The 12,066-nt window shown below is 39.7% G+C and overlaps 1 protein-coding gene across 4 annotated transcripts in view; it reads right to left on the bottom strand.

The window, feature by feature from the left end:
* Nucleotides 1–12,066, bottom strand: part of LOC139956844 (uncharacterized) — a 64,148-nt gene that overhangs the window by 38,854 nt on the left and 13,228 nt on the right. For all 4 annotated transcript variants that reach the window (XM_071955235.1, XM_071955233.1, XM_071955234.1 and 1 more), the window contains 24 exons: nucleotides 11,802–12,002; nucleotides 11,259–11,540; nucleotides 10,949–11,134; nucleotides 10,570–10,767; nucleotides 10,144–10,434; nucleotides 9,798–9,995; nucleotides 9,463–9,663; nucleotides 8,894–9,175; nucleotides 8,584–8,769; nucleotides 8,201–8,398; nucleotides 7,775–8,065; nucleotides 7,429–7,626; nucleotides 7,094–7,294; nucleotides 6,547–6,828; nucleotides 6,239–6,424; nucleotides 5,859–6,056; nucleotides 5,433–5,723; nucleotides 5,093–5,290; nucleotides 4,758–4,958; nucleotides 4,214–4,495; nucleotides 3,906–4,091; nucleotides 3,524–3,721; nucleotides 2,291–2,581; nucleotides 569–763 (listed from right to left, as the gene is read on the bottom strand). In XM_071955235.1, the coding sequence (XP_071811336.1) occupies nucleotides 569–763; nucleotides 2,291–2,581; nucleotides 3,524–3,721; nucleotides 3,906–4,091; nucleotides 4,214–4,495; nucleotides 4,758–4,958; nucleotides 5,093–5,290; nucleotides 5,433–5,723; nucleotides 5,859–6,056; nucleotides 6,239–6,424; nucleotides 6,547–6,828; nucleotides 7,094–7,294; nucleotides 7,429–7,626; nucleotides 7,775–8,065; nucleotides 8,201–8,398; nucleotides 8,584–8,769; nucleotides 8,894–9,175; nucleotides 9,463–9,663; nucleotides 9,798–9,995; nucleotides 10,144–10,434; nucleotides 10,570–10,767; nucleotides 10,949–11,134; nucleotides 11,259–11,540; nucleotides 11,802–12,002 (5,421 nt within the window). The remainder of the gene's footprint in view (nucleotides 1–568; nucleotides 764–2,290; nucleotides 2,582–3,523; nucleotides 3,722–3,905; nucleotides 4,092–4,213; nucleotides 4,496–4,757; nucleotides 4,959–5,092; nucleotides 5,291–5,432; nucleotides 5,724–5,858; nucleotides 6,057–6,238; nucleotides 6,425–6,546; nucleotides 6,829–7,093; nucleotides 7,295–7,428; nucleotides 7,627–7,774; nucleotides 8,066–8,200; nucleotides 8,399–8,583; nucleotides 8,770–8,893; nucleotides 9,176–9,462; nucleotides 9,664–9,797; nucleotides 9,996–10,143; nucleotides 10,435–10,569; nucleotides 10,768–10,948; nucleotides 11,135–11,258; nucleotides 11,541–11,801; nucleotides 12,003–12,066) is intronic.

The following is a 12,066-nucleotide window of genomic DNA, read 5'->3' as shown; positions in this document are numbered from 1 at the left end:
TTCCACTCTTTGATCAAATAGACCTGGAATTAAAGAGTAGCATCTTCAATAAGCTGTGAGTTTTAGTGGGGGCTTTACATGTGACCCACACCTTCAATCACCTTCCACTCTTTGATCAAATAGACCTGGAATTGAAGAGTAGCATCTTCAATTAGCTGTGATTTTTAGTGGGGGTTTTACATGTGACCCACACCTCCAGTCACCTTCCTCTCTTTAATCAAATAGACCTGGAATTGAAGAGTAGCATCTTCAATAAGTTTGATTTTTAGTGGGGGCTTTACATGTGACCCACACCTCCAGTCACCTTCCACTCTTTAATCAAATAGACCTGGAATTAAAGAGTAGCATCTGCAATAAGTTTTATTTTAAGTGGGGACTTTTACTCCAGTCAACCTCAACACATGTATATAAGTAGTCCAAACTCCAATGGCTTGAATCAAAGCGAAACATCTTCAATAAGCTTTAATTTTAGAGGGAGCTTACGTCATGTGACCTGCCTCATCACACACAGTACTAAAAATCCCAAGCAAAATATTTAGCGTTGTCCTTTACTCCAGCTTCTACTCACCCAGCCAAAACTTAGTGATGCTAAGCTCTGTTGTCCTTGACATCAGATAATCTAATTCTTGCTGATTATCAACAACGACTAAATCTGCTCCAGATGCGCTCTGACATGACTGTCTCTGTATATCAAAAGTATCTTCTTCTGGGGAGAAGTTATAACACCCTCCAAATGGGGCAGCCTCGAAGAATGATGGACAAACTAGAAAAATAGCAACATCATTTTTACGACACAACAACAGCAGTAAGTAAAATAATGCACTTAATGGACTGAGGGGATTACCCTAGCAAAATAGGAAACTATGATGGCAGTATACTAAAACAAATATTGCTGTGTACTAATAGGAAATTAAACAAGTAAACTGTGTATTGATATTGTGTAATATAAGACTGGCAGCCACTGTGGGTTAGTATAGCTGAGATGGTCACTAATTTGTGAGTGATTGGTCTGGATACTAGTAAAGATTCTTGACGCCTGCAGTTTTTCCCTGGTGGGCGTGATAATAGGGGCCCTGCAATGGTCCCCCAATAAATGATATAAATAGATCACCTCAAAAGGTAACCTCTTGAAAATACCCCATACTGAAAGACCAACAAATGAGTCTTTGGAACAGGAATTCCAGACACTTCCAATGGTGCGTGTGACCATCCCCCCCCCCCCAAAAAAAAGATAAAAATATTACCTACCAATTATAAAGGAACTTCAAAAGTAACACAAGCCAGCCACATATTGTGATCAAGAATAAGAAGTTGCCAACACAAGACAGAAGGAAATTGTGAAAATAAGAATGCTTCTAATGCAAAATAAAATAAATGTTCATCCTAAAGTGTTAAAAAATCTTTACACCATTGTAAGAAAAAGATATCTGAGATTTAAGTGACAAAATATAGCAATTCACATGGTTCAACAATAAATATCATTCTCATCATTTAACACCAATCATTAGTTACTGCATGTTACATGTACTATTCAGCTAGAACCGTACAGATCATTTTGATCGACTTAAATTGTAATTTCCGAGACCTGCCTCATCTATGGATTGCTTGGGAAAGCATTTACTGACATATTGGTTGATTGGATCAGAATTGTATCTTTTGGAGCTAGAATAGTGTCTGCAATTATACTGACTCTGTACAAGGCATATATTGCTGACATTAGTCCATGACTGATGCAGCCACAGATTGTGTGCATAGGCAAACAGGTAGGTTGGTATGTTGCATAACCTCTCAGTTAGTTATCAGTATGGCTTGCTTACATAACTATTGAAGTGCCCTTGTTTAATTGAAAATCCTGGGAATGTTTTCTGAATAGTTACTTAACTGCTGTTATCAGAAACTGATTGTGTAGTCTGTAGTATGTCTTCACTCTCCTTTCATACTGTGTGTTGTTTCAATAGCTAGAAGCCTATGTACTTGTTAGTGAACACAACTTTAATGGAATATAATGTTGAGATAATTCTGATAAGAAGCCTGTCTGTTGCACCAGAATTTGTTATCCTTATTAAATGTTGTCATATTAATATTTTGTCATTGAAAGAGAAAGCTCCCAACTACACAACCACTTTGGTTACCTACGTGTCCATTGTTTTGTTTTTCATTTTTTGATACATATCAAACTGATTAAGGTAAATGAATAAACAGAAATACTTTGTATTTACTTTCTCTTTTCTTTGACATTATTGGGAGTTAACTGAAATATGCATTAACCTATCCAAACATGCATCATTACCTGTGGTTACATTGATAAATCCCACCTCTGGTAATTCCCTGTCGATCTGCAGTCCTGCTACCGTAACTTGGTAAGTAAAACCTGCTCTTAGTCCGTCTGCTACATAGTAATTAGTATCTCCGCCGCTAGCAAAGTAGAAGTGCATCTCACCACTAGGAATATGTCTGAGTCTGATGGTGTAACCATAGACGTCACAGTTAAACTCTGACGTTACCCAGGTAACAGTGAATTGGGTGGCCGATGTAGACTCCACCAAAACATCTGCAGCATTCGCTTCATCTCTTGAAAATCCTGGAGAGTAAAAATATCAAAATAAATGGGTTATGATCATGGAAATATTCACTTAGTTTTAGTCAAAATAATGCAGATTGATATGAAATATTATTAAGTTGTCCTGACATTTCGATCCTAGCGGAATCTTCTTCAAATGCTAAAATTTTAGCGTAGTGAAGAAGATCCTGCTAGGATCGAAACGTCAGGCCAACTTACTTTTACATATTCTCTTACACAGGCTCTCTAGTGGATAAGCAGTTTGCTAACAGTTTTATTTAATTTTAATTTTATTAGTAGTTGAAAATAAGCTACTTTCCATGTTACATGGGTATTTTCATTTAAACCTTATATAATGTAGATACAGCTAAGCAACACAATGTAACTTTAAGGCAATACAAAGAACAAAACAAAAAAATATTTTGAAACTTTGACATTGATGCCATACGTTGCAACCCAACCTCATGGAATGAGCCATATTGTTCTTCCAATGTTTCTAAATTTTGATATTAATTTACCTTACCTTAAGATCCATAGGGTTATTGCAATCAACGTGGGAACCCTATAACAAGTTTTATATCATCCAAGTGTCCTTGGAAGTCTATAAAAGTTTATGAACCATATAACAGAGTTTGAGATCATCGCAGCGTCCTTGAAAGTCTATAAAAGGATCATCCAAGTGTCTATTTTGAGATTCCAGTATAGTTAACAGTATTAAATATTTCAATTTCTGCTAACCCCAACTATAAACAGGAGAAATCTTGTATGCAAAAGATGTGTACAAATTCCAACCTTGACAAACCCACATAAACTCAAGACATGCATGAAAGGACAGAAAATTGCAAAAACACATAAAGGCCACCACAATTACTGTGAATGATTACCATTGTAAATAACCACATTATCCTTATCATGTTTCTATATTAATCTAGGTATTCCTCCACTGATGGTTTCACATCTTACCTTTGGGAGAGATCTCACATACATAAAGGAAACTCTGGTCACAAACATAGTCTGACAGGAGTCCACTGCTCTCCAAAGCACCACAATCTTCATCATAGCCTGTTGGCTGATCTGGACCCCACAGAGCTTCCTGCCATGATTCTGCATCCTGACAGTCTGCCCACGTCCAGTGCCCTTCTGTGGCTCTATCAAAATAGCCTGTAAAATGTCAATAATCCAATCTGTTATCGTATCACCCAAACATAACTTCTCTAGCATACTAACATTTTACTTGAATGGATATGCAAAAACAAAAATACTAAAAAAAATCATTAGAAATCAACACTCATTAACTCTTAAGGACATCAAATTATCACTAAAGAGTTTCTTTCATTATGCTGACCTATCCATCTGGGTCCTCCAACGATCCTTTCCACCAGGTAATCAAGCCCTTCCTGGTTATTGATGATGGCAAGATCTCCATTTGGATCACTCAAACATGAGCCCCTAGCTCCTTGGTAGGAGGTTCTGCCGTTGGAGAAATAGTAGCAACTTCCAGATGGGCTCGCTTCATACAGGTAAGGACAAACTGTCAGATTGAAACAAAAACAGAGGAAGGTGTCAATATCGTTACCATCAAACTAACAAATTTAACAACCTTATGTTAATATTTCAAAAGAGCAATGAAAGCGACAAATGTTTCCCTCATACCTGCTACAGGACCGACTTCAGGCAATTCTCGCTCAGTCTGCAGAGCAGCAACGCTGATGTCGTAGATGACCCCTTCTTCCAGCTCCTGGAGAGTCACTTCTGTAGCATCTCCGCCATAAACAGTGGCCATAGATCTAATTCCAGTGTTCCTGGAGGTGTAATAGATGTTGTATCCAAATACATCACAATTAAACTCAGAATTCTCCCAAGTGACGTTGGTCTCAGTGTAGGATATCGGAAGAGCAGCCACATTATGTACATTAGCATCATCTCTGGAGAAACCTGCAAAGAGAAAGATAGTACTGATCTTAAATACTTTCTTTCATCTAACTGTTATCCAGAGTGTCAGCATTATAGAGTTCTTAATACAATTAATGAAACCAGCCAGATCTTTCTTACTGATATATAAGCTCTAAGTTCCTTATCTCAATTGGAGCACTGAAGAAGAAAACAAAATTCAAAGAGCCTTATTATTCTATGACACTTTGCCTCTTTCAAGTTTCCAGGCTGCCAAAGCAAAGAAATTGAGCAGAATGAAACTTACTCTTTGTGGTTAGCTCACAGACGTACGGGAGGAACACATCACAGACATTATCATAGAGCTGGCTGGTGTTGGGTGAGAGAGCTCCACAGTCTTCCACTCCATTTCCTGGTTCTCCATCAGCCCACAAGCTATTTTGCCATTCACTCTCTGGGGTACAGTCAGCCCACGTCCAACTGCCCTCCACAGAAATATCAAAGAAACCTGTTTCAAGAGATAATTATAGAACCATGGTCAGCAACAGTTTTGAATGCAACATGCATTTGCATCATCAACACTTACATTAATGTCTTAATGAGTTTCACAGACATTAATACTCAAATAGAACATTTACTCACCAATCCACCAACTCTGACTATTCATCAATTCAGCTGTTCTACCCACAAGATAATTGAGCTCTTCCTCTGTGTCAATGATGGCAAGATCTCCTTCAGGATCTGACAGACAGCTTCTTCGAGCCACATCGTACGTTCTTCCTTCGCTGAAGAAGAAATAACAGCCTCCAGTAGGAGAGGTCTCGTATCCATCAGGACAACCTGAAAAAAAGAAAGGTCAAAGATCATATGTATGAATTGATTAAATCCACCCAGTTTCTTTTAATCAAATACTGCTTTAGCTTTCAAAGATCGTACCAATATCGGAGCTTCTTTCTACAGCTAAAAATAACACTTTACTGACCTGTTGACACATTCACAAAGCCAACTTCAGGTAACTGTCTGTCAATTTGTAACCCAGCAACAGTGACTTGGTAGGTGGAGTTGTTTTCCAGGCCATCTGCTACCAGGCTGTTGGTAGCACCTCCATGTGCATAGAATGCTTTCACAATCTCAGTTTCAATGTTCCTAAGACGGATGGTGTAACCAAAGACATCACAGTTGACCTCCGACACTTTCCAGTTCACTGTGACAGAATATTGTGTTCTGGTTTTGGCTGTGACTTCCTCAGCATTGGCATCATCTCTGGAGAACCCTATCAAAGAATGAAGCAAGTTGTCTGGTTTGTAGACATTCAAGAGACTCATTAAATCATGTCTTTGAAGATACCAAGTTTTAGCAATGCTCTGATCATATTAAGGAATCAAGAGCATGAACTCAATAATCTTACCTTTGGGAGAGATCTCACATACGTAACGGAAACCCTGGTCACAAACATAGTCTGACAGGAGTCCACTGCTCTCCAAAGCACCACAATCTTCATCATAGCCTGTTGGCTGATCTGGACCCCACAGAGCTTCCTGCCATGATTCTGCATCCTGACAGTCTGCCCACGTCCAGTGCCCTTCTGTGGCTCTATCAAAATAGCCTGTAAAATGTCAATAATCCAATCTGTTATCGAATCACCCAAAAATAACTTCTCTAGCATACTAACATTTTACTTACATGGATATGAAGCAACTATAATACTAACAAAAATACTAGAAATCAACCCTCATCAACTCTTAAGGACATCGAATTATCTCTAAAGAGTATTTTCATTATGCTGACCTATCCATCTGGGTCCTCCAACGATCCTTTCCACCAGGTAATCAAGTTCTTCCTGGTTATTAATGATGGCAAGATCTCCATTTGGATCACTCAAACATGAGCCCCTAGCTCCTTGGTAGGACGTTCTGCCGTTGGAGAAATAGTAGCAACTTCCAGATGGGCTCGCTTCATACAGGTAAGGACAAACTGTCAGATTGAAACAAAAACAGAGGAAGGTGTCAATATCGTTACCATCAAACTAACAAATTTAACAACCTTATGTTAATATTTCAAAAGAGCAATGAAAGCGACAAATGTTTCCCTCATACCTGCTACAGGACCGACTTCAGGCAATTCTCGCTCAGTCTGCAGAGCAGCAACGCTGATGTCGTAGATGACCCCTTCTTCCAGCTCCTGGAGAGTCACTTCTGTAGCATCTCCGCCATAAACAGTGGCCATAGATCTAATCCCAGTGTTCCTGGAGGTGTAATAGATGTTGTATCCAAATACATCACAATTAAACTCAGAATTCTCCCAAGTGACGTTGGTCTCAGTGTAGGATATCGGAAGAGCAGCCACATTTTGTACATTAGCATCATCTCTGGAGAAACCTGCAAAGAGAAATTAGATAGTACTGATCTTAAATACTTTCTTTCATCTAACTGTAATCCAGGAAGTCAGCATTATAGAGTTCTTAATACAATTAATGAAACCAGCCAGATCTTTCTTACTGATATATAAGCTCTAAGATCTTAATCTCAATTGGAGCACTGAAGAAGAAAACAAAATTCAAAGAGCCTTATTATTCTACGACACTTTGCCTCTTTCAAGTTCCCAGGCTGCCAAAGCAAAGAAATTGAGCAGAATGAAACTTACTCTTTGTGGTTAGCTCACAGACGTACGGGAGGAACACATCACAGACATTATCATAGAGCTGGCTGGTGTTGGGTGAGAGAGCTCCACAGTCTTCCACTCCATTTCCTGGTTCTCCATCAGCCCACAAGCTATTTTGCCATTCACTCTCTGGGGTACAGTCAGCCCACGTCCAACTGCCCTCCACAGAAATATCAAAGAAACCTGTTTCAAGAGATAATTGTAGAACCATGGTCAGTAACAGTTTTGAATGCAACATGTATTTGCATCATCAACACTTACATTAATGTCTTAATGAATTACATAAACATTAATACTCAACTAGAACATTTACTCACCAATCCACCAATTCTGACTATTCATCAATTCAGCTGTTCTACCCACAAGATAATTGAGCTCTTCCTCTGTGTCAATGATGGCAAGATCTCCTTCAGGATCTGACAGACAGCTTCTTCGAGCCACATCGTACGTTCTTCCTTCGCTGAAGAAGAAATAACAGCCTCCAGTAGGAGAGGTCTCGTATCCATCAGGACAACCTGAAAAGAAGAAAGGTCAAAGACCAGATGTATCAAGTGATTAAATCCACTCCAGATTTTTTAAATCAAATACTGCTTTAGCTTTCAAGGATCGTACCAACATCAGTGCTTCTTTCTACAGCTACATAATATATAACACTTTACTGACCTGTTGACACATTCACAAAGCCAACTTCAGGTAACTGTCTGTCAATTTGTAACCCAGCAACAGTGACTTGGTAGGTGGAGTTGTTTTCCAGGCCATCTGCTACCAGGCTGTTGGTAGCACCTCCATGTGCATAGAATGCTTTCACAATCTCAGTTTCAATGTTCCTAAGACGGATGGTGTAACCAAAGACATCACAGTTGACCTCCGACACTTTCCAGTTCACTGTGACAGAATATTGTGTTCTGGTGTTGGCTGTGACTTCCTCAGCATTGGCATCATCTCTGGAAAACCCTATCAAAGAATGAAGCAAGTTGTCTGGTTTGTAGACATTCAAGTGACTCATTAAATCATGTCTTTACAGATACCAAGTTTTAGCAATGCTCTGATCATATTGAGGAATCAAGAGCATGAACTCAATAATCTTACCTTTGGGAGAGATCTCACATATGTAACGGAAACCCTGGTCACAAACATAGTCTGACAGGAGTCCACTGCTCTCCAAAGCACCACAATCTTCATCATAGCCTGTTGGCTGATCTGGACCCCACAGAGCTTCCTGCCATGATTCTGCATCCTGACAGTCTGCCCACGTCCAGTGCCCTTCTGTGGCTCTATCAAAATAGCCTGTAAAATGTCAATAATCCAATCTGTTATCCAATCACCCAATAATAACTTCTCTAGCATACCAACATTTTACTTGAATAGATATGCAGCAACTATAATACTAACAAAAAATCACTAGAAATCAACACTCCTCAACTCTTAAGAACATCAATTTATCACTAAAGAGTTTCTTTTATTATGCTGACCTATCCATCTGGGTCCTCCAACTACCCTTTCCACCAGGTAATCAAGTTCATCCTGGTTATTGATGATGGCAAGATCTCCATTTGGATCACTCAAACAGGAACCCCTAGCTCCTTGGTAGGACGTTCTGCCGTTGGAGAAATAGTAGCAACTTCCAGAAGGGCTTGCTTCATACAGGTAAGGACAAACTGTCAGATTGAAACAAAAACAGAGGAAGGTGTCAATATAGTTACCATCAAACTAACAAATTTAAACAACCTAATGTTAAATATTTCAAAAGAGCAATGAAAGCGACAAATGTTTCCCTCATACCTGCTACAGGACCGACCTCAGGCAATTCTCGCTCAGTCTGCAGAGCAGCAACGCTGATGTCGTAGATGACCCCTTCTTCCAGCTCCTGGAGAGTCACTTCTGTAGCATCTCCGCCATAAACAGTGGCCGTAGTTCTAATTCCAGTGTTCCTGGAGGTGTAATAGATGTTGTATCCAAATACATCACAATTAAACTCAGAATTCTCCCAAGTGACGTTGGTCTCAGTGTAGGATATCGGAAGAGCAGCCACATTATGTACATTAGCATCATCTCTGGAGAAACCTGCAAAGAGAAAGATAGTACTGATCTTAAATACTTTCTTTCATCTAACTGTAATCCAGGAAGTCAGCATTATAGAGTTCTTAATACAATTAATGAAACCAGCCAGATCTTTCTTACTGATCTATAAGGCCTATGGAAACATTCACAAAAAGATGCAAGATCTTAAACTACAATTGGGGCACTGAAGAAGAAAACAAGGTTCAAAGAGCCTTAGTATTATATGATGCTTTGCCTCTTTCAAGTTCCCAGGCTGCCAAAGCAAAGAAATTGAGCAGAATGAAACTTACCCTTCGTGGTTAGCTCACAGACGTACGGGAGGAACACATCACAGACATTATCATAGAGCTGGCTGGTGTTGGGTGAGAGAGCTCCACAGTCTTCCACTCCATTTCCTGGTTCTCCATCAGCCCACAAGCTATTTTGCCATTCACTCTCTGGGGTACAGTCAGCCCACGTCCAACTGCCTTCCACAGAAATATCAAAGAAACCTGTTTCAAGAGATAATTATAGAACCATGGTCAGCAACAGTTTTGAATTCAACATGCATTTGCATCATCAACACTTACATTAATGTCTTAATGAATTACATAAACATTAATACTCAAATAGAAAATTTACTCACCAATCCACCAATTCTGACTATTCATCAATTCAGCTGTTCTACCCACAAGATAATCGAGCTCTTTCTCTGTGTCAATGATGGCAAGATCTCCTTCAGGATCTGACAGACAGCTTCTTCGAGCCACATCGTACGTTCTTCCTTCGCTGAAGAAGAAATAACAGCCTCCAATAGGAGAGGTCTCGTATCCATCAGGACAACCTGAAAAGAAGAAAGGTCAAAGATCACATGTATGAAGTGATTACATCCACTCCAGATTTTTTTAATCAAATACTGCTTTAGCTTCCAAAGATCGTACCAATATCAGTGCTTCTTTCTACAGCTACAGTAATAATAACACTTTACTGACCTGTTGACACATTCACAAAGCCAACTTCCGGTAACTGTCTGTCAATTTGTAACCCAGCAACAGTGACTTGGTAGGTGGAGTTGTTTTCCAGGCCATCTGCTACCAGGCTGTTGGTAGCACCTCCATGTGCATAGAATGCTTTCACAATCTCAGTTTCAATGTTCAAAAGACGGATGGTGTAACCAAAGACATCACAGTTGACCTCCGACACTTTCCAGTTCACTGTGACAGAATATTGTGTTCTGGTGTTGGCTGTGACTTCCTCAGCATTGGCATCATCTCTGGAGAACCCTATCAAAGAATGAAGCAAGTTGTCTGGTTTGTAGACATTCAAGTGACTCATTAAATCATGTCTTTACAGATACCAAGTTTTAGCAATGCTCCGATCATATTGAGGAATCAAGAGCATGAACTCAATAATCTTACCTTTGGGAGAGATCTCACATACGTAACGGAAACCCTGGTCACAAACATAGTCTGACAGGAGTCCACTGCTCTCCAAAGCACCACAATCTTCATCATAGCCTGTTGGCTGATCTGGACCCCACAGAGCTACCTGCCATGATTCTGCATCCTGACAGTCTGCCCACGTCCAGTGCCCTTCTGTGGCTCTATCAAAATAGCCTGTAAAATGTCAAAGATCCAATCTGTTATGAAACCACCCAAACCTGCTTCCCTAGCTTACTATATTTTACTTGAATGGATATGAAGCAACTATAATACTAACAAAAATACTAAAAATCAACCCTCATCAACTCTAAAGGACCTCGAATTATCTCTAAAGAATTTCTTTTATTATGCTGACCTATCCATCTGGGTCCTCCAACTACCCTTTCCACCAGGTAATCAAGTTCTTCCTGGTTATTGATGATGGCAAGATCTCCATTTGGATCACTCAAACAGGAACCCCTAGCTCCTTGGTAGGACGTTCTGCCGTTGGAGAAATAGTAGCAACTTCCAGAAGGGCTTGCTTCATACAGGTAAGGACAAACTGTCAGATTGAAACAAAAACAGAGGAAGGTGTCAATATAGTTACCATCAAACTAACAAATTTAAACAACCTAATGTTAAATATTTCAAAAGAGCAATTAAAGGGACAAATGTTTCCCTCATACCTGCTACAGGACCGACCTCAGGCAATTCTCGCTCAGTCTGCAGAGCAGCAACGCTGATGTCGTAGATGACCCCTTCTTCCAGCTCCTGGAGAGTCACTTCTGTAGCATCTCCGCCATAAACAGTGGCCGTAGTTTTAATTCCAGTGTTCCTGGAGGTGTAATAGATGTTGTATCCAAATACATCACAATTAAACTCAGAATTCTCCCAAGTGACGTTAGTCTCAGTGTAGGATATCGGAAGAGCAGCCACATTATGTACATTAGCATCATCTCTGGAGAAACCTGCAAAGAAAAAGATAGTACTGATCTTAATTCTTTCTTACATCTAACTGTAATCCAGAGCGTCAGCATTATAAAGTTCTTTATACAATAAATGAACCCAGCCAGATCTTTCTTACTGATATATAAGATCTAAGATCTTAATCTCAATTGGAGCACTAAAGAAGAAAACAAGGTTCAAAGAGCCTTAGTATTCCATGACATTCTGCCTCTTTCAAGTTTCTAGGCTGCCAAAGCAATGAAATTAAGCAGAATGAAACTTACCCTTTGTGGTTAGCTCACAGACGTACGGGAGGAACACATCACAGACATTATCATAGAGCTGGCTGGTGTTGGGTGAGAGAGCTCCACAGTCTTCCACTCCATTTCCTGGTTCTCCATCAGCCCACAAGCTATTTTGCCATTCACTCTCTGGGGTACAGTCAGCCCACATCCAACTGCCTTCCACAGAAATATCAAAGAAACCTGTTTCAAGAGATAATTATAGAACCATGGTCAGCAACAGTTTTGAATTCAACATGCATTTGCA

This window comes from Apostichopus japonicus, chromosome 2 (genome assembly GCF_037975245.1).
Source record: "Apostichopus japonicus isolate 1M-3 chromosome 2, ASM3797524v1, whole genome shotgun sequence".
NCBI lineage: Eukaryota > Metazoa > Echinodermata > Holothuroidea > Aspidochirotida > Stichopodidae > Apostichopus > Apostichopus japonicus.
This window is presented reverse-complemented; position numbering and strand designations above follow the sequence as displayed.